Below are 22,716 nucleotides of genomic sequence, written 5' to 3'. Positions count from 1 at the left end.
TACGCTTGATTGCCTCTGTCTCCTGCTCACCTAGCAAAGTGTCTTAAATGTGAGATCTTAAGCTACAAGCTTTTATATTGTTGAGTACTTTATAGTAATCTAATAGAACAGGAAAGTTAGTCTTCATGACCAGAAGAATAACCTTTCTTGAGAGTTGATAAGAAGAATAATCTTCCTTGAGAGTTGATAAGAAGATCGTTCGGTGGACAAACAGATTATTCGATGTGAAATTAATTCTGTGAAAGGTTATTCTGAAAATGTATCTATTCTAGCCTATCTGTATATTCATAATTGATTATAATAATAATAATTATAATAATAATTATTCATATATATAGATACAAATACATGGGCTATGTATCCCTTTTTTGGGCGATTTAAAATATGTAGGTAATAATTGATCATAACCAGTATGATTAATTATATATTCCCCTTTTTGAGCTAATTCGCTACACTTACAATGAATAACACAACAACTCTTTACCATTTTAGATGCTTTTTCACTGCATTCAAGCTGAACATTATTGGTGCCACTCAGTCTTTCTTCCACTTAGTGGATGTAACTGCTGTGACATCATGTGCATACCCTCTTTACAAGTCCAGTCTTGATGTTTTCCTAACAAGTGTTTAAAGAAACAGTCTGATAGGTTGGAAAAGGGTGAACCAGACCATACCTGATGCCTCATATAATTTAATGTATCTGCAAAATACCACATTATCCTCATTCTACTGTATGTTCTGCATCTTGTATATAGCACAGGTTTAGCAATGAATGTATCTTTGTTTTTCTTATGTCAGTTTGTTGACTATACTGTAAAAAAAATAAAATAATAATAATCTAAAAATGACTGATCGTTTTGCTAGAGAAGACCCTTAATCGTCGGCAGGGGTCATGTGGAGCCCTTTGAAGCTGCCTAAGTATGGATTTTGGACCATCAAAAATGGACTACGCTGATCCCCATTCACTAGCATTAAATGGAGAAAATATTTTCCTCCCAAACCTTAATTTCTCTTTGGTAAGGAGAGAAAGTCATGTACATCTTGGATGGTCTTGGGGTGAGTAAATAATCAGGATATTTAATTTTTTTTTTTTTTTTTTTTTTTTTTATTATGGGTAAACTATTCCTTGAATATATTTTAAAATGTTGTTTATTCTTGTGAGGCAAAGCTGAATTTTCGGCAGCCACTATTTCAGTCTTCAGTGTCAAATGATCCTTCATAAATTATTTTAATATGCTCATTTGGTGCTTAAGTATAATTTCTTATTATTATCTACATTGAAAACTGCACGGCTTAATATATTTAACATTTTTAATAATTTTATGGAAATCATGAAATATTTTTTCAGGATTTTTTGATAAATAAAAAAGTTTATAATAACATCAATTATTTGAAATACCAATTTTTGTAACAATCTAAAAATCTTTATTGTCACTGATCAATTCAATGCGTACTAAATAAAAGTATTATTATTATTATTTATTTTTTACGTTTAATTCTTATTGTAAGCTTTCTTTCACAATTATTTGATATTCTTAGGCAGAAACAGGCTTCCATGATCAGTAAAACAGAAGCTTCAACTGTACAGTACCTTCTGTCCAGGAGGGCCCTCAGGTCCCTGGAAAGAGAAAATGACAAAAAGGAGTTAAAACGCACAAGTGAACCAACTAAATCAGAAATTCTAGATATGATGGAACAATCTTCTGCACTGCAGTGTACTTTAACCTAACCTTTTCTGCTAAGTCACTATTGTAACTATTTAATGAGGCCTGAATTATGAAAAGTGTTGATATTGATATTGAAATTATATTTATGATTATATTCCAAATCTTATTTCTTTGTAACCATACCACATTGTGATTTTTCAATATATAATAAACTGAGCATAAGAAAATGGCAGGCCTTTGAAACGCGTCCAAAAAGAAGAGCCATTTCTTTGTCTGATTGATTCAAGCATCGACCAAAAGATTTGTTGGCGTCTGTACACTGGCAGGCAGAGGAGCCAGCCTTATGCAAATTACTGTTCAAATCTCCCTCCGGTTAAGGACAACAAATCATTACCATGAAAGATATATTACATTGTTATGTAAAATAATAATCACACCAAGCCATAAAAGACAAGAACAATGCAATGCCTAGATTTGCCCTCAGATTTTTGGCCAGGTGACAGAGGTGGAAAATAGGCATAAAAGCACATTACAGGGCTTTCCCCTTAACTGTGAAAGGGCACCATGCCTCCTTGTACACAGTGCCAAAACACATGCTCATTTTTTACCAGTCACTGTTTTTGTTTTGTTTTAGTTTTTTTTGGAAGGCTTGTAACATCATAAAATATAGACTTGTCTGCTATATTTGATGCCTGGAGCAAAGAGATCTAATATAAAGTTAGTCAAAGGTTTGGGACTGTGTGTTATTTTGTTGCCATTAGCTAAACAACATTACCAGGGCGCCATTTTCTGTATGGAAAAATGTTTTCAGAACTGAGCATCCATGAAGCAATTCAGGTTGTGTATTTCTAAACCACTTAGATGAATGGGAATGCTAACAGCTTTCTCCATAGAACTCCTTGTGCACCAGCAACACTGATGTCTTTAATCAAAGTGTGCAACTTCATAAACAAAACTCATCCCCTTTGCTGCAACATGCTAATGAATCATGCTGTATCCTGCAAGGGTTCAAGTCATGCTTTAGGGAGCATGTTCACTCCATTGATTCATCTATTACAGTGATGGATCAATGGAGAAATTTCACATACACTGAAAAAAAAATGGTGTAGGATTTACGTTGAAACAAATTTCACTCAATTTTCACAAATAATTACAAAGAAACGGTTAGTAATTGAATATTGACATTGAACACTGACATTGAATTGAATATTAAAATTTGAAGTAGAAAAACTGAAATAGTATTTTCATATAAAACATACTCCAATAATCTTTGTTTTATTTACAACTTAGAAAAATCTAAAAGTGTACTTTAGAAGCTGAGAACTGAAAGACTGCTGATTGAAGAGGCATAATGAAGGAAATAAACCACCTTGAAACAGATACATCTAATGCGAACAGGCCCTTAATATATTTCAATGTGTCCTATTCCATTTGTCAAGTGCTGTCATGGTTTATATGAGGCCAAGTTCTATTCTATTCTTTTTTTCCAAATCTCTCTATTTCTTAGGAAGACATTCTTTTCAGTACATCTTTAAATTTGCTATAGATCTACAACCGCAAAGAATTATTATTACTTCAAGGCCATACCAAATTATATGTTATTCAATAATCTAACAATGTTAAAACCTGGACCTGTGAACACAATCTACTGCCAAGTACCACAGAAACAACTGTGCAGGAATTGTAATAGCTGCACGGTATGTGTGTATTTTTATTATACTGCCATTAAATACTTTAACATTTTTGTCATTACTATGTCATTTTTACAACAACATATCTGAATAGAATATAGTTTTTTACATTTAATTTATACTTTAAGCTATCTGACCTGTATCTATGATTATAGTCTTCAGAGCTTCTGATAGTTTCTGATAGTTGTATCTCAAAAAAAAAAAAAGAATGTGAATCAAACATTTATTATGTTGGTTTATGTACATATAAAATTAAGTGCCTGTTGAGTGGCGCTAAAAGGTCAATGCTCTATCAGGTTTGAAATTTTTTTTACTAACGTGGGTATTAACGTTTCCATAGCGTCAACACCATGGCGCAGCATCTTGTTCCCTTCTCAGGGAACCGGATTATATAACCACTGACATTCCCTTTTGAGGGAACTCTGACACTGTGCCATGGTGTTGACGCTATGGAAACCCCACGCCACCATATTGGAAATTGCCTGCTCCACAAGGCCAAAGCCAGGACAAGCGGTCAGTATGTGGAAATGGTGAGAGCACGCAGGTGGTTTTTCTTAATATCCAGTTCTCCTGTTGTTTCAGTTTACCATTTGAGTCAAGGTAAGGCTATTTTCGATTCTGTACTTAGTTTTAATTTTTACCTTCACATAAATCTGTATTTTAATTATACGCGTTCCTACTTTAAATAACAGCTGCCGCGTCTGAAAGAATTGCAGTTTGAATTTTATTGCACTTAAGTCCAACAGCAGTTTCGATTTCTCCAATTTGCGGATTATTTGATTTTGCTGTGCTAATTCCTGGGCCGAGACAGCAACTGTTAATAAACTGATATAAACTAGAGAAGATTCAGGACAGGGCCGAGACAGCTGTCCTCACTCAGCGGTGAAAGCATTATATCTATGTAGTTTGCGCGCTGTCGCGCAATACAGGCACATGGTTTCTCTTACCACTGCTATGCTGATGACACGCAGCTCTTCCTCTCATTTCAACCAGATGATCCCACCACAGTAGCTCCACGGATCTCAAGCTGTCTGGCGGACATCTCGGCATGGATGAAGGAACATCACATGCAGCTCAACCTGGCAAAGACCTCCCTGCCAATCCATCTCTACAACACGACTTCACTATCCAGCTAGATTCAATCACCCCATCAAGGTCGGTCAGAAATCTTGGAGTAATATTGGATGACCAGCTGACCTTCACAGATCACATTTCAAAGACAGCTCAATCATGCAGGTTTGCACTGCACAACATCAGGAAGATCAGGCCTTTCCTAACTGAGCATGCAACACAACTTCTCATCCAGGCCCTGGTCATTTCTAGGCTTGACTATTACAATGCTCTTCTGGCTGGACTTCCATCATGTGCAACTAAACCTTTACAAATGATTCAGAATGCTGCAGCTCGTCTTGTCTTCAACGAGCCAAAAAGGGCCCACATCACTCCTCTGTTCATCTCTCTGCACTGGCTACCACTCGCTGCTCGCATCAAGTTCAAGGCATTGACGCTTGCTTACAGATCTATCACAGGCTCAGCTCCCTCCTACTTTCACTCACTCCTAAGAGTCTACATCCCTACCACAAGCCTACGATCGGTCAACAAGCGACGTCTTGGGTTCCATCACAGAGAGCCACAAAATCACTTTCCAGAACATTCTCATTCATGGTTCCATGCTGGTGGAATGCTCTCCCCACCCTCATCCGGAATGCAGAATCCCTGACAACATTCAAAAGACAGCTGAAACCGCATCTCTTCCGTGAGCACTTACCCTCATAAAAAAAAAAAAAAACAATGCCTGAACTTTGTATTTTGAGCACTTCTTGCGTTGTTTTTGCCTCTTCACGATGACTCGCTTAATGTAGTCCTAATTTGTAAGTCGCTTTGGACAAAAGCGTTTGCTAAATGACTAAATGTAAATGTAAAAGTGGGCTAGTGGAATGGATTAACCCAAGAGGACTCGAAAGTTGGGAGCTGAATCCATATGCACTCTATAAAATCATATGAATGTGCGGATAGGACCAGCCTGCCGCAGCACAAACAACTTGCAAGAGCGCCTCTTTAAAAAGCACCTTAGAGGATGCCTCATTCTGGGTAGAGTGCCACTTTCCTCATTGGCATTAGATATTGCATCAGTAACCTAGTGCGATAACGTCTGCTTGGTGGCAATGGAACCTCGACTGCGCCCACCAAAGCAAATGAAAAGTTGATCAGATAGGGTGCAGTATTACTTTGACTGTCCAGGGGCAAAATAAAAGCAGGAGGAGGCCAACGAAAAGGCCTGGAGGTCTCCCATCCTCTTAAGTGAAGATCTAACCATTACCAGAGCTACTTTGAGAGTCAGAAACTTCTCTGAAGCTGACTTTAAGGGCCTCTCGTGAGCCTTCCAGAACTATGGAAGGATCCCAGGAAGGAACTGTTAGCAGATAGGCCTTGGCTGTCTGGCACCATGCAAGATACGAGATACCAGGATGGATACTGGATCCAAGTGTGGTGAGGGGGGCGTGGTTTAGAGAAGTCTGTAGCAGGAGAGAAAGGAGGGGGCCGAGCGGTGAGTAAGTAGGTCAAGTGCAGATGATGAACACCTGTGTCTGATTGCAGTAATTGGCGTGGAGAGACTGCATATAACCTGGGAGAGCGAGAGATATGGGAAGAGAGTTTTGGACTGGGACCTCACGAGGACGCTGACGTGGAAAGAGAGCAAGCTGAACGCTGAGATTATTGTTTTGTGAGAAGCTGTGTTTATCACGGTGAAGGCGCTTTGTGCGCACCTTTTGTTTTATTGTGAAAAGAGATAATAAAAGTGAGTGTCCCAGTCAGCCGACCCCTGTCTTCTTCCTTCCTACACAAACGAAACTATGAACCTTATTACAGTGGAGCCGAAACCCGGGAAGGAAGAAGATCATCGCCGCCATGCAAAACCCGCCAGCCTCGCCATTTGCGGACATCAACAGCTGCTGGCCATAAAGGAGGAGCAAGACCATCGTTTTGAAGCGCTCCTCCGAGGCCAGCATGAAGACCGCGAGCTGTTCCGGAGCTGGATAGACCGGGAGGTTAGGGCTGTCCCCCAACCATCTAAAGACATATCCTCACCGCTGCCGCTGAACAAGATGGGGCCACAGGATGACCCCGAGGCTTTCTTGGACTTATTTGAAAGGTCAGCGGAGGATAGGGGATGGCCCTCCACGGACTGGCCAATGCGGCTCATCCCGTTGCTTTCCGGAGAAGCACAAGTAGCCGCACACCAACTGCCAGTCCAGAATCTCCTGGTCTATAAAGATCTTAAACGTGCCATACTACAGCGGGTCGGCCGGACCCCAGAACAACACCGACAGAGGTTCAGGACCCTGAGCCTCGAAGAGTCCGGCCGGCCCTTCATCATGGCACAACAGCTCCGGGACTCCTGCCGCAAGTGGCTGATGGCCGATGGAAGCGACGTCGAGGGAATCATCGACCGAGTGGTACTGGAGCAGTTCATCTCAAGACTGCCAAAGAGAACTGCAGAGTGGGTCCAGTGCCACCGCCCGACGTCGCTGAATCAGGCCATCCAGCTGGCGTGTCTGGGGGTCGGCGAACCTCTACCATCTGCCTCTCTTCCTCTCTCTCTCTCTCTCTCTCTCTCCCTCTCCCTCTAGACCTGTCCCCCTCCCCAGGACCCACGGGGGGCTGCCGCCGAAACCCCTGCCGCGGTGGAGGACGGGGAGCCAGAGCGAGCCGGCGGCACCTTCTAGAGCCTTTACCCGGGGAGGGGGCTCGTTTGCTGGGTCGGGGCCCCCTCAAGCGGCGCCGGCGTTCTGATAAAGGCTGCTTTGTGTGGCGGCCCACTCTTACATGCCCCTGACTTTTCTCTCCCTTTTATTCTGCAGACCGACGCATCGGACAGAGGGATGGGCGCAGTCCTGTCCCAGGAGGTGGGGGGTGAGGAGCGGCCGGTGCTGTACATCAGTCGGAAGCTCTCAAAGAGAGAGACGATGTACAGCACCATAGAGAAGGAGTGTTTAGCCATCAGGTGGGCCGTCCTCACCCTCCGCTATTACCTCTTGGGACGGGAGTTCACCCTCTGCTCGGACCTTGCTCCCCTGCAGTGGCTCCACCGCATGAAGGATACCAACGCGCGGATCACTCGTTGGTATCTAGCTTTACAGCCTTTTAAGTTCCAGGTGATCCACAGGCCGGGTGCACAGATGACTGTGGCTGACTTCCTCTCCAGGAGGAGGGGGGGGGAGGCTGCAGGCCGGATGGCTCCCCGGCCTGAGTCGGGCGGTGGGGGTATGTGGCGAGGGGGGCGTGGTTTAGCGAAGTCTGTAGCGGGAGAGAAAGGAGGGGGCCGAGCGGTGAGTAAGTAGGTCAAGTGCAGATGATGAACACCTGTGTCTGATTGCAGTAATTGGCGTGGAGAGACTGCATATAACCTGGGAGAGCGAGAGATATGGGAAGAGAGTTTTGGACTGGGACCTCACGAGGACGCTGACGTGGAAAGAGAGCAAGCTGAACGCTGAGATTATTGTTTTGTGAGAAGCTGTGTTTATCACGGTGAAGGCGCTTTGTGCGCACCTTTTGTTTTATTGTGAAAAGAGATAATAAAAGTGAGTGTCCCAGTCAGCCGACCCCTGTCTTCTTCCTTCCTACACAAACGAAACTACGAACCTTATTACACCAAGCAACGCTGATCGCACCATATTCTGCCATGACAGGATCAAAGGACACCAAATTTTAGTGTCTGGGGATGTAAACTGCCATCAAGGAGAACAGTTTGTCCTCGGCACAGAGCAGGATCTGCTGCACCAGCCTGAAACAGTTATGCGAATGCATCCCGCCCTGGTAATATATGTAGGAGACTACCAATGTGTTGTCTGTCCACACCAACACATGTTAGAAGCCCCTCAGGTCTGGGAGGAAGTGTTTCAGAGCAAGAAAAACGGAGAGGGTCTATCCGCAGGGTTGAAGGCTTTCACGCTTATTAAGACCTTTTTAAGACCTGAAGAAACAAAAATTCATACCACACGCACATAAAGAACAAACTTACACTGTATTATATGTATCTTTATTAGGGCTTTTGATTTAACGTGTTAATTTAATAAAAAAGTTACGGAAAAAAATAACATGTTAAAATTCTCCCAAACCTACCTAGGTCATCTGACATTTCATATAGCTGTTGGTGAAAAAATTCTTATTTAAGAGTATTATTTCATTAAAAAAATTACGTTTCACGTGATTAAAACCCCATTAAAGGTATAGTTCACCCAAAAATGAAAATTCTGTCATCATTTACTCACCCTAATGGTGGTAGCCTAAAAGGTTATGTGCAATAAATTCTATGTTGAATCAAATATACTATTTCTTAAAAAAAGCTACTTTTTGTAATGTCTATTTGATGCTGTTCAGTCTTAACCCATTTAACAGGTCTCCCAAATCTGATCTGATCTCATCTCGTCATCTTGTGTTCTCGTCTAATGCTTTGTTCGTGTCCTGAATTTTTAAACTCAGATGTTTGTCCATCCCTTTGGAGGAGTTCTGATCAATTAGACATTGTTTTTCTCATCTTCTCACCATAAATTTCATGTTATCTGATTAGTCACATTGTCTCTTGACTTTCCCACTTTAGCAGGGTATGATTTCGACATGAATTTTATAATGAGAGTACAATACATTTTACATGGATTTGATCCATACCATAATTCGAGAAATGAGAAATCATTGACACAGATACCAAGCACTCCATAAATCCCATGAACTATTAAATTGTTATTAAAAAGGATATAAACAATGAGCGATTACAACATTATAGTCAAATGTGTGGGTTACAGATCTAATGTAGAATTATGTAATGAAATGATGCTTGATTATAAGCCCATCTAGCATAATTTTGGAATGATCTGATGCATTTTGATATGTAAAGGCAGTCTCTGTGGTTTTAAAGAGGATTTTAGTCCTGCGTTCCAGAGGTCACATTTAGAGGTCTTAAAAGAAGAAAGTCTGTTTTGGATCTCTGTCTTGGGAATCAAACAACCTTTCGCGTTAACTCGTGATTTTCCTCGTAAGACTCAAGATGTGCCATCTATTCGACCATAAAGGCCTGTTCACACCAAGAATGATAACTATAAAGATAACTATAACGATAACTGCAACCCCATTTCCAGAAAAGTTGGGACATTTTGTAAAATGCAATAAAATCATCAATCTTTGATTTGTTAATTCTCTTTTACCTTTTTTTTAACTGACAAAAGTACAAAGAAAAGTTTTCTTATGTTTTCAATGACCAACATAATTGTATTTTGTAAATATAATAAAAATGTTGATTAACTGATACATTTTGATTAATTGATTCAGGCTGGTTAATGCTGCTTAGAGCTGGTATAGTGCTGGTCTAGCTGGGGGACCATAATAGTCATGCTGTTCTCAAGCAAAAGAACTGGTAGCTGGTCTACCAGCACATCTGCTCCCCATGTTGGTGACCAGCGAAACAGCATTCCATGTTGGTCCTAGCATGCAAGACATACTTTATGCTGGTGAGCAGCAATGCTAGATTTTTCAGCAGGGTAGAGTCACATTTCGTGCAAATGTACTTCAGTTTTTGTCAAAAGTATGATGCTCTAATTTGTTTCCGATTAAACACATTTTGTTGATTAAGGAGGAGGAAAATTGCCATAATTAGATATTAGATATACTAAATCTAGCATTGTCTTTAATTGTATTGAAGAGGCTATGATGTTAGCAGCTGTAAATACATAAGACACTTACCATTTGTCCGATCTCCCCTGGATTTCCAGGGTCTCCCTGTGAGGGACACAACATATATTTAGTCCTAACTGTTAAAAGGAAACATTAAAATGTATTAGTTTCTTTCTTAGTAACAGAAAGTTTGGAAAAAAACAATATAATTATCTTGACTTAACTGAATAAGACAAACGTCTCCCCAGAGATGGGAACGAGATGCTGCATCATTGCATTGATACTATTGGAACATCTTCAGTGTGTGCCATTGTCTGAATAACATGTTCACACGCGCCAATACTATTGGCCATGGACAAAGTCAGGTGATGCTACGTAGTATGTGACTATGTCTATAAAATGGCACCTGAACACGGCGTCATCAGATTAATTTGTCTGAAGAAAAAACTTCATCATAAAAAAAATAAAAAAATCTATGCTTTCACTTTCCTTTAATCCCTCTCTATTCTATCTTATGCTACACTAAGCAATGACTTGTGTTTATTTGCCTCTTCACTATGAATTGCTTGCTGTATTCCTAATTTGTAAGTTGTTTTGGATAAAAGTGTCTGCAAGATGAATTAATGTAAATGTAAATATATCAAATATATCAAATATCAAATTAAATATAATTTGCCCATTGGCCTCTGTCCACCATCATGGCCTCCTAATCATCCCCATATATACTGACTGGCATGAAGCATGAACACTTTGTCTCCTCTCCACCAATAAACTGGTGTGTGGTGGGCGTTCTGGTGTACTATGGCTGCCGTCGCATCATCCAGTTTAATGCTGCACATTGGTGGTGATTGAGGAGATCCACCCCTTCCATGTAATGTGCATGTAATAGAGGGTGGAACCACTTGTTCTTGAGCCACCACTTGAAGGGCCTCATGTGCAGCATGCCCAACTGTATTATGTTGGTGGCAGTGGCCATCAGACCCAACACTGTCTGGCATTGATGGAGAGAAATCTCCTGACCTAGTTTTAAGCTGCCCAGCCCACCATGGCGAGAATAGACTCTACTCAAACGGGCGACATCTGTGCCTGCATCGTAGTCAAGTCCCAAACCATGCTGAGAAAAGCAGTCGTCTAATTTGGAGAAAAAATATTTTTCTTCTGGTTTAATCTTAAACCCAAGCACCTTAGATGAGTGAAGACGACGTCACAATGCCAGACCACCAACTCTTTCGAGCCAATATTAGCCAGTCGTTTATGTAATTTAGTTACCATATTATACATTGTAATATGCCCAGGAGTCACAATGGAGCCAGAGCTGAATCCATGCACTTGGTGAAGTTGCGAGGAGACAAGGCCAGGCTGAAAGGAACCTGATATTGCTAAACTTTGCCCCTAAACTTAAAGGGCACCTATTATGCCCCTTTTCACAAGATGTAAAATAAGTCTCTGATGTCCCCAGAGTGTGTATGTTAAGTTTTAGCTCAAAATACCCAACAGATAATTTTTTACAGCATGTTTCAATTGTCATTTTTGGGGGCTCAGAAAAACGCACCGTTTTAGTGTGTATCCCTTTAAATGCAAATTAACTGCTGCTGCCGGCCCAGGGGGTGGAGCCTCACGATCTCGCACAAAGAGCCAGGACAATCTCATCTGATAATATCAAAACAGAAACTCAGTAGTGGTGTTCATTTTGACTCGGAGTCGCACAGTAATGCCCACAGAGCCAGAGAATATATGCTGTATGGAAATAGAACAGGAATAGTTTAGTTTAATTACGGTTATTTGTCATCTGCTTTTATCCACTATTAATACAAGCCTGCTGTAGCAGACCCCGTCCGAATGATGACCAAAATATACTGATGAGTTCAATTAAGTTTATTGTACCTCACACAAAAGATGAAGCCTTAGTTTTACTCCAGAAAATCACTGTAAGAGCCGAATAAACACAGTATATAAGTGCGCATTAAAGTCTTATCCATAAACTCTCTCTCTCTCCCTTTCATTATCATGGAACATACACAGCGAAATACACAAAACACTTGTTAGAACTAACAGTAAACAAATATATACACACCTTTTCAGTGGGTGCTTAATCAACTGGTAAACTGTATATCCACGACTGGATGAGCTGTCATAAAGTGCGCGCTCTCACTTTCATTTTTGCCGTGATCAGTAACGTTAGGCCTGTCGCTCCGGAGACTGTAAGCTGAATCACGAACAGTACAGATCCATCCTTGAGTAACAACGAGAGTAAATGAAGACTAAGTTCATTCTTACATCCAACAACAAAACACCTCAATCGCTTAGGAGACATTCTTGACCTGAGACTCTCATTGGGAGGGGAATATGTTTTATGGTCCCTTTGTCCAAAAGAGTACGCAACTCCTGTGTTAACAACATAATCTGATCTTGTTTCACCGTAGTCGGGAGCAAGCCATTGAAAAGAGGAGAACGAGACTTTATCTAAATTCTGTAGCCTTTTTCTATAGTTCGCAGAACCCAAGGAGAGAGGTTCAGCAGAAATTGTCAAACTCTCTGAAAGGAGAATCAGTTTGGTAATCTTGTGGAGACGAGTGGAGACGCCCAGGCAACAATGACTGTGCTGAGATCTGCTTTTAGAGCCAAAAGGCTGGGATTGTGTGCAGCGCCTAGGCCCTTGGCCCTTGGCTCTTTGCAAGGGGGACAAAAGCTTCCACACTGGCCTTCTGGTTCCACCCTCCAAGAGCTCGGCCCAGGACAAGAGGTTGAGGCTGTAGGCTGCTGGAATGCCTCGGGTTTCTTTTTGGCTGCCTGAAACCTATCAACTTGTAATGACCATGTCGCCGAATAGGCCAGACAGGGGCATCCAGCAAAAATCCAGATCCTTCAGCAGGCCAGCCTGGTAGGCCTGACCATCTACTTCATAAGCCTTGACAACCAAAGTACATGTGATACAATATTGCCTTGAAGGCAAGGCAGTCTTTTTTAAAGATGACGCCGCGGTGGGAGAGAGATAGCCCTCGACTTTCCCCACAACATGTGGTTCTGAATTATACCCGTGCTTACTCAACTCCATGATAGGGGATTTCCACAACCTCATGACTCACTGGCAAACGCTGAAGACTTTCCCATAGCATCAACACAATGACGCAGCATTGAAATTCCCTCAAAAGGGAGCTGCACCTAATATTTTTACACTCTTGCCTTGGTCCAAACAAACAAGTGAAGGTCCTGGTGGGGTTATATGTTGGTGGATAATAGTTTTCTCTGTCTTTTTTTTTTTTTTTTTAACTCTCTCAGTGTATGTACATATATTCACAAATGAAAAAGGTTACGTAAGTAATGGATATCTATCTAATGGTAAAAAACAGAGTGTGTAAACATGATCCTTCAACAGAAGCCATTGTTTCCAGAGCCATATGGGTCAGAGGCATTATCAATCAATCAATCAATCATTTATTTATAGAGCACATTTAAAACACAACCAAGGTTGACCAAAGTGCTTCACAAGCAATCAAATAAACACAGTAGAAAAAAATAAAACAGATACAGCATGCATATATAATACAAAAAATAAGAACAAGCGAGCAGTAATAATATAGCTAAAAATAGCTATATAGTGTTAAAAGCCATGGAGAATAAATGAGTCTTTAGCTGAGTTTTAAAAATGTAGATAGACGGGGCATGCCTAATAAACATCGGAAGGCTATTCCATAGCTTCGGGCCTGCGGCAGCAAAAGATCGATCGCCACGTTTTTTTAGTTTTACTTTAGGGACTGTTAGGAGGCCATGGTCACTGGATCTCAGGTTTCTAGATGGTGTATAAGGAACCAAAAGTTCAGTTAAATATTGCGGTGCCAGATTATTCAAAGCTTTGTAAACAAATAATAAAATTTTAAACTCAATCCTGTACTTGACTGGTAGCCAGTGAAGGGACATTAAAACAGGTGTTATATGGTCAAACTTACGCTTCCCTGCAAGCAATCTAGCGGCTGCGTTCTGAACTAGCTGTAGGCGGGAGATAGATGCCTGAGTACTGCCATAGTACAATGAATTGCAGTAATCAAGCCTACAGGTAATGAAAGCATGAATGGCTATTTCTAAATTATTTCTTGAAAGAATGGATTTTACTTTACTGAGAAGGCGGAGTTGGTAAAAACATGACTTGACTACAGCAGAAATCTGTTTATCAAATTTTAAATTTGAATCAAATAAGAAGCCCAAATTCCTAACACACTTTGTGTTGTAAGGGGTGAGAGGGCCGAGGTCAAGGTCAAAATCGCAGTTTTCCTTGGGGCCGAACAGAATAAACTCAGTTTTGTTTTCATTTAAATGAAGAAAATTGAGGGAAAGCCATGCCTTAAGATCATTCAGGCAGTCTAACAGTGGCTGAAGAGAAGAATCATTATTGCATTGCAGGGGAAGGTAAAGTTGGGTGTCGTCAGCATATAAATGAAAGGAGACACCATATTTTTTAAAGATAGTGGCCAGAGGAAGTAAATATAGAGAGAATAACACCGGCCCAAGGATTGATCCCTGGGGGACACCACAATTAAGCGGTTTATTAGAGGATGAATATTGACCTAACTGAACAGTAAAACATCTATCTGACAGATAAGAGCGAAACCACTGTAAGACAGAACCCCGAAGTCCTACACAAGACTCCAAGCGTGACAGAAGAATGCTGTGGTCTACTAAGTCAAAAGCGGCACTTAGATCCAAGAGGATCAGAGCCAATGGTTTGCCAGAATCTGTGATAAAATATATGTCATTAAGAACTCTTAAAAGAGCAGACTCAGTGCTATGTAAAGCTTTAAAACCAGATTGAAAAACTTCATTGATTGAATTATTTAACAGGAAAGTTTGTAATTGTACCAAAACTGCTTTCTCCATAATCTTTGAAATAAAAGGGAGATTTGAAATGGGTCGAAAACTGGAGAGAGATGATTGATCTAGATTAGGTTTTTTAATATAAGGAGTTATCACAGCCTGTTTGAGGCAAGCAGGAACAGTGCCCGTATGTAAGCACTTGTTAATGACTGACAGCAGACTTGAACCCATAGCACCCACATTTTGTTTTAGGAAATGTGATGGAACAATATCATGTAGGCATGATGTAGGCTTAAGACGATCCACAATTTCCTTACAGGCCTGAAAGCTGAGTGGCTCAAACACAGACCATGTGACGGAATATAATGGAATCTCTGGCAAAACATGTCCTGTCTGAGACATCTTAGATCTAATAGCCAATACCTTATTAGTGAAAAAGCTTGCAAAACTTTCACAGAGCGAGACAGAAGGCTCAGGAAAAAGATTAACAGGTGGATTTAACACAGAGTCAATAGTGGAAAAAAGCACACGCGGGTTATTTCTATTAAGCATAATTAAATCAGAGAAATATTTACTCTTAGCAGCTTTAGCTGCCCTCTGAAATGAGGAAAGAGAGTTTCTCATAATTTCATATGAAACATGCAATTTGTCTTTTTTCCATCTGCGCTCGGCTTGCCGGCAAGCCTGCCTAAGAGAGCGCACTGAGTCATTAAACCATGGAATTGGCACTGATTTACGAAATTTAAGCTTTAAAGGTGCAATACTGTTCAGAATAGAAGCACAGGTGGAATTAAAATAACTGAGATGTTCATCCGCATCCAGGTTATGTAGAGTAGATTCAGTTTTAAAAGAAGTCCACACCTCATGAAATGCAGCCATGAACTCCTCACTGGAATGTGCACTGAGGGTACGAGACATACGCCCCATAGACTGAGTTTTTAGTGAATGACCAAAATATGGGACATTAAAAATTACAGGCATATGATCAGAGAAGGTTGCATTGCTAATTGTGATATCGGAGACAGATAGACCATGAGTTAAAATCAAGTCCAAGGTATGACCCTGTTGATGCGTAGGGCCAGAAACCCACTGAACAAAGTCAAAGGATTCAATAAGATTTAAAAACTCCATGGACAAGGTTATAGATGCACAGCAAACATGAATATTAAAATCACCAAGCAGCAGTATTTTATCATAAGCAGTGACAAGGTCTCCGACAAATGCAGCAAATTCATTAATAAATTCTGAGTTATATTTGGGAGGACGATATAACAATGCAATAGTGACAGGATTTGCTAGTAGTATTTGGAATAATTGCACCTCAAAACTGCCGTATGAAGACGCAGATAAAATTTAGCATTATCATGCTAAACCTCCAACTGCTAACATTTTGATAGGTTTTGAATTTAGAGATACTTACCGGGAGCCCTGGAACTCCCCGAGGACCATCTTTGCCTGTGTCCCCTGGGGGTCCTCTGGGACCTGGGGGGCCTGGAGGCCCAGGAGGTCCTGGGGGCCCTGCTTGACCCTGGTCACCCTGTGTAAGTAATAATATACATACGTCAAACATTATTAGTCAAAGTCAATGAATATAACATACATTAACGTTGTTTGTAAACAGTGAAAGGGAGAAACAGATTGAAAGTCATTGATAAGCTAACAAAGAGAATCTTGAAGAACCTCTCTTATCTCACAGTAGGGATGGGCGATATGACCAAAATCTTATTTCATGGTATGAGAAATTTTATTTTACGATACCGATACCGATACATATCTCGATATTATTAAAAATAAGAACAAAGAAGGAAATTACAAACAGTAGGACAAATACAATAGACCAAAGATACAGGTTAAATAAACTTTACGTTTTTCAGCTACAGAAAGTTTATTTAACATGTACTAAGAAATACTACATAAATTTAATAATTAAATGTATAACTAAAACACTGCATAGTCTTCACTGTACGAAACAAATATGAACTGATTCTTATACAGATACAAAAGTGATTCAGTCAAGAGCAGTGAGTGATGTTCCGAATTTGTGATTGCATGCGGTCTGAGAGGTGGCTTTCTGTGTGCGTGCTTCAGCTGTGTCAGTCAGCGTGAGCACCAACCGCATTGAGTTATTTTTCAAAGCTTATTGCGCTCAACATCAAGCAAGTCCCACTCTATATTTTCTCATTCATGCATGTTTCTTTATCACTCTTATGCATATATAACTTTAAGTAGTACTGTGCTACGTGGATATATTTACATACTGCAAAATGAACGATATAGTGAAATCTCTAACGACAGACACTTTATACCATGGTCACGGTATATACTGTCATACCACCCAGCCCTATCTCACAGTATTAAATCAAACAATTTTAGCATATGGCAGCAGATGTAATATTTGCTCTCTGTATTAATCCAATCAGTTATGATACAGTTCAGTTCTACTGTGAAAATTCTAATTATCTCCAGATTATTTCTAACCCTGCCTAGACTGAGTATGAACACTTACTTTTCATTCATGTTAAGCACTTGCACTGGTTGTAATGGGGAACAGAAAGAATCATCTGGCCGTATTAATTAGAACAATAAGATTTGTGATTTATACTTGTGCTTTCAGTTTCCTTATTCTGTATTTCTTCTCTGTTGACAGACAACTTATACATTGTAATTTGTATGCGGTCACTCACCACAAAGATGGCATGGATCACAGAACTCAGAGCCTCCTTTTTTTGCAGTATGATATATTTATGAATATATAATATATAAAGTATATACTGTCAATTTAACAAAATGATTTAGTGTTTTTAATGATATAAAAATAATTATTAATATGATTTAAACTTAAAGTAGAAATTAAATAATTATCTTAAATAATTAATGATCTTATCACAATATCTTCATTTAGACTTTTTTTTTTTACTAGCAAACACTAATGTAATTCATTTTAATAGTTTGTCACTAGTCTAGCTAAGGACTGAGGTAAAAGCAGAAGAATGGAGAGCAAATGATGGGCCAAAGATGAGAAGCCCAGTCTGACGGAGCAGTGTGAGAGAGAACAGAATGAGGACAAGCACTACCTTAATGAGTCGACGTTTAATGAGTTGTTGATCAGCAGAAAGAAAGCCATGATTTATCTTAGGGAAGACCATCTGAGCAGGAGTGTGAGGTCAAAAGAGGTCGAAGATCAAAGTTAAGAGAAGTTGGAGAGGAGAGTTGCATGGGGTCCCGGAAAGAGGAAGGGGAAAGGAAAAAAAGGTACAACAATTGATTAGATTAAAGTAAATGAGTCAGAGGACCCAATCCAGTGCCTTCATGCATTAGTAAAAATTGACATTTTCCATGGTGCAGGCAATGAAAGTCTCAACTGCCTTTGGCAGCAAAGGCTATAATTACCACCTCATGGGTGCTAGGACACCTACTCTGACAGAGCCAATCCGAAGAAACATGTCAACTTCTACTCACTGAAAGCACTGTCATCACAGTTTTCTTTGAAGCCAGGGCAGACTCCAGGAATTGCAAACACTGAAACCCATCATGTAGATTTATTTGTTTCTGTCCGTGGACTCTAAATGAGATGTTTACATAGTCAAGCTATCTCAAGGGGGCACCAGTAATTAAGAGGACACAAATAATTGTGTCACTATAGATTTAAATATCGGGAAAGGGTGGATTTGTGGTGAACCAAAGATACCAGCTCAGAATCTCGCTACTTTAGTTTAGCATTTAATACGTCTCTTTTGCATTATTCCATTCATAGAATACAAGCACACAGTGGTCAGAATATTTGGTGGCTAGACATATTAATCTTTTTTATAATTAATCATGCATCACTGGTTTATTAGGGGAAATAAACAGTTGCTCTGCTGTGAATGCATAAATTCCTGTCACCACACTGCATAATAATGACAACCCTGGAACTTGGAGAGAGGGTCATAATTGGGTGAAAGTATTTTTTGATTGGTTGGAATGGATTTATCAGACACAATTGTGTTTGGGCCAAGTCTGTCACTGCATAGGCACAGGGGACAAATGCTCTGTTGATATTTCTCAGTGTGTGTATAATCCATAGAGTCTGCCTGGGCCGTTTGGCCGAGCCAACAAACCTTCACAGTCAGGATTTGATTGCTGTGTAATGCAGCCAGGGTGGGTAGACCAGGTAGTCCCTGGGGACAAACAGCATAACAATGGCACAATACAAACACAACAGCAAGCATGAAAATAAAAACCATACACTCCAAAGAAGGCTTGCACTTACCTCTTTTTTTGCATTTGTTTTGTATCAGTTAGAAGTTTAAAGAGGTTGTCTAACTGACAAAAAGGCTTTCACACACTGCTCTGTTATGATGTGAAAAGAAATGATTTGATCTCAGCAGTGCACTTAGCCAAACACAGATCATAGGTATTTCTTACTCGTTTACTTTGGATTTGTTCTCAGCAACGAACTTAGCCAAACACAGATCATAGGTATTTCTTTCTCATTTACTTTGGATTTGTGCTCTTGTATTGTGTGCCATTACCCTTACATTTAAACTTGAATATTGGGCCTCATTCTTGAAACTTTCGTAAACATAAGTGACCATTTGCCTAACTATAAATATTCAATTAATGTGTGTCCGTCACAGCAGTTTTAGCCATCTAAAAACAATGCCAGACGCTCTTCTGATAACGGCCAGCTGGTGACATTTGAGAGCACTTTGGAAGCGCATCGTTTTTCCAGCTGAGACGTTTTGGTTGCTATGATGATACGAAATGCCAAGAACTAATGTGTTACTAGAATCTAATTTTGATCATTTTTAAAAAGTGACAGTGACGAACGCTGTGTTTTACCAAAAGTTGAACAGTTTTCAACTCCCAGCTACAAAAAATAAAATAATAATATTAATAATAATCAAAATAAAGACAAAAATAAAATAAAATAGTGAAATATTATTATGGTACATAGTGCAGCAAAATTCTGTGTCATTAGTTTGCCTAAAAGAACACAAAACGTTTGAATGTTTTATGCACCATTTGCACGTGCACATTTTGAAAATACGAAAATCTTCATGATTCTGAAAATTTAAGTCAGAACAGCTTTACCAATGATTTACACCAAAATTTGTTCTGCTCGTGTTTCATGCTTTATCCTCTGTAGGGTCACCGGGAATGCTGGAGCATTTTCCAGCATATCAGGCATATATGGGGGAAAACCCAAGGCAGTCCATCACAGGACACACACACATCCACAGTCTTATTCACACCTACTGACAATATAGTGTCTCAAATTCACCTATACTGCATGTTTTTGGATTGTGGGATTTTGGATTTGGAAACCTACTGAGAAAGGCCTCCTGGCTCTGCTGGGACTTGAACTGGGGGCCTTTTTGCTGAGGCAACAGTTCCACCGAGCCACCATGATGCTCCATGAGGAACATCATCATAAACACTCATAACACTATTCTTAAAATAAAATAAAGAAATAAACAATATATGAATTAAAACACAGAGAAATACAATGTGTATGCGATATTCCATCCGACCATTTTATGGGAAGTAATTTGAATTGCATGGCTCATTAAGAAGGGGAAAAAAATTATCCATGCCTTAAAATTGTTTGAATATAACTCTACACCCTTGCTTCATTTGGTATACGTGGCCCCGCCTCCACTCACACAGCTCAGAGATCCACTCAATAATCTTTGTAGTAAACGCTGTACAACGGCAAGTGGAAATACTAGTTTAATTCAGTCATACACTGCAGGGGTTTTCAACCTTTTAGGACTTGCGCCCCCCTACGTTTTTCTAATTTCACATAAGCTCAAGAATTTTGCTTTAATTCAGTTGCGTCAAATCTGCCGTAACCATAGCCAACAATTAGCTGGGAGATTAGTCAAATTTCCCCCTCTAATGAATCACTGAAGCTTTGCTATTAAATCTCACATTTAGAGCTGTTTCACTCAAGTGCTTTTGAGCAAAAACAACTGAAAACAAAATGGTCGGGTGGCTTGTAAAAATCAAGAATACCAGAGATGGTTAAGCGGTTAAACTGATGGAAAAACAGGCACAGCCGTCACACTAAATTTGGTAAGCTGTTTATATTTTTAATGCTTCATTTTAATTGATAGTTGTGCACACGCTACATTGATTAAGGCCAAGCATGCGCCCTTAAAATAGCATATGAATAACATGCGCAACGCGCCACTGACTTTAAACTGTTTTTTTTTTCGGTTAGTGGCGCAATTGTTTTCTAAACCTGTAAAATAGCATGAGGGAACGTTTGCGCCGGAACACTCTTTGCGCTGAACCGCCCCAGGGAGCACAAGTGTATTTCTTAGTTAACTGACGTGCTTCTGTGGAGGGAAAAGTCCGCTTTGCGCGGGTGCAAAATAGGAATGATACATGCGTCCGTGTACAAAGTCAATTGCGCTGGGTGCAAGATAGGGCCCACAAAATCCCTGACAGTATACTGATGCCTCGTTCCGTTTCTGACGTACTCCAAAGCCTCTGCGCTACTTCTGACACTAAGAACAATTGGATTTGCAAATCAATTTGCACTTTGTCGCGTCCAGTGTAGACTATATGCACCATATTAAGTTCTGTCATGACAACATGATGAGAGATTGGTATAGTAATAGAGAATGGCATGGTAATGGATGTGGCAATGTTAATGTATTTGGTCTATGTGGAATAGATCTGCTACCGAGGCTTGCTACTGCCAATACATTCACAGACATTGATGTGAGCATGCAAGACAAGCTGCTGCTGCTGCACATGTAACATACATGATTTAACCCCCGTAGCAGATTTACTCAGGTGGAGCTGGGGAAGGTGGAGGGTTTCTGAAAGCGCCCTCCAGAATGTTGCAGAATTGAATGTTGACCTGCAGCTCATTGGCCGCTGATGCAACAGCAACCAATCAGCTGTGCTATGTAGTTAATGATGTGATTGCTACCAAATGAGTTAAAGACCTATCAGCCTGCGCCATCTAGAGTTTCATGCCACAACTAGGTAATTCTGTCATGGCAACTCTCAGGAGATTGGTATAGTAACAGAGATTGGCATGGCAATGGATATGGTGTGGTTTGTGATAGTGTGCTGAAATTTGACAAACAGATCAATTAGCCTAAGTTGTCAATGATTTTTTTTTTTCAACTGAGAGTGATTTATTAAAAGGTTAAGCCTTTTTTTTTATCCCGGAAAGGTTATTCATGCGTTTATCTTCTCGAGATTAGAATATTGCAACTCACTCTATTATGGTGTTCAAACTAAAATCTTGGACAGAATAGAGATGGTCCAAAATGCAGCCGCAAGACTTTTGACAGGCACTCGTAAATATGATCATATTAACCCCGTATTAAGATCGCTGCATTGGTTACTTAGCCTGACAAGCCAGACCATCAAGATGCTGGGTCTGGGAACACACCATTGGCATGGCTCAATCTGAGGGGCGGGATAAACAGTTGTCTTTCAAATTCCCTCTGAACGCAATAGGACAGCGCTACAACCAACCAGAGCATTTTCCCACCAGCAGAGCTAGTTGATAGATTAAACTTTTGCCATATCCGGTCGGCAAAACTCCGAACATATCTTCTTTTTTTAAGAATGACTTCAGTGCCATTCTTTGTTCATTTCTCAAAGAAAAGCTTAATTCCAAGGCATCTTGCACCCAGCGCAATTGACTTTGTACACCGACGCATGTATCATTTCTATTTTGCACCCGACGCACAGCGGACTTTTCCATCGACAGACGCACGTCAGTAAATTAGGGAATGAACTTGCGCTCCCGGGGGCCGTTCAGCGGAAAGAGAAGGCGTGTTCCGGCGCAATCGTTCCCTGGTGCTGTTCCCGGCACCGACCAGGAAAAACCTAGTCTACAGTCAGTGGCGCGTTTTCAGTGGCGCGTT

The 22,716-nt window shown here is 40.4% G+C and overlaps 1 protein-coding gene across 1 annotated transcript in view; it reads right to left on the bottom strand.

The window, feature by feature from the left end:
- The window catches only part of col25a1 (collagen type XXV alpha 1 chain), a gene marked incomplete at its 5' end in the record, with an annotated part of 143,077 nt that extends 125,095 nt beyond the window's left edge, over positions 1-17,982 (bottom strand). Inside the window, 4 exons of the mRNA XM_084404111.1 lie at positions 1,592-1,618; positions 10,097-10,132; positions 16,257-16,373; positions 17,911-17,982. Of these exons, the coding sequence (XP_084260237.1) occupies positions 1,592-1,618; positions 10,097-10,132; positions 16,257-16,373; positions 17,911-17,982 (252 nt within the window). The remainder of the gene's footprint in view (positions 1-1,591; positions 1,619-10,096; positions 10,133-16,256; positions 16,374-17,910) is intronic.
- Between the last annotated feature and the right edge of the window lie 4,734 nt (positions 17,983-22,716).

This window comes from Rutilus rutilus (assembly GCF_951802725.1).
Source record: "Rutilus rutilus genome assembly, chromosome: 3".
Taxonomy (NCBI): domain Eukaryota; kingdom Metazoa; phylum Chordata; class Actinopteri; order Cypriniformes; family Leuciscidae; genus Rutilus; species Rutilus rutilus.
This window is presented reverse-complemented; position numbering and strand designations above follow the sequence as displayed.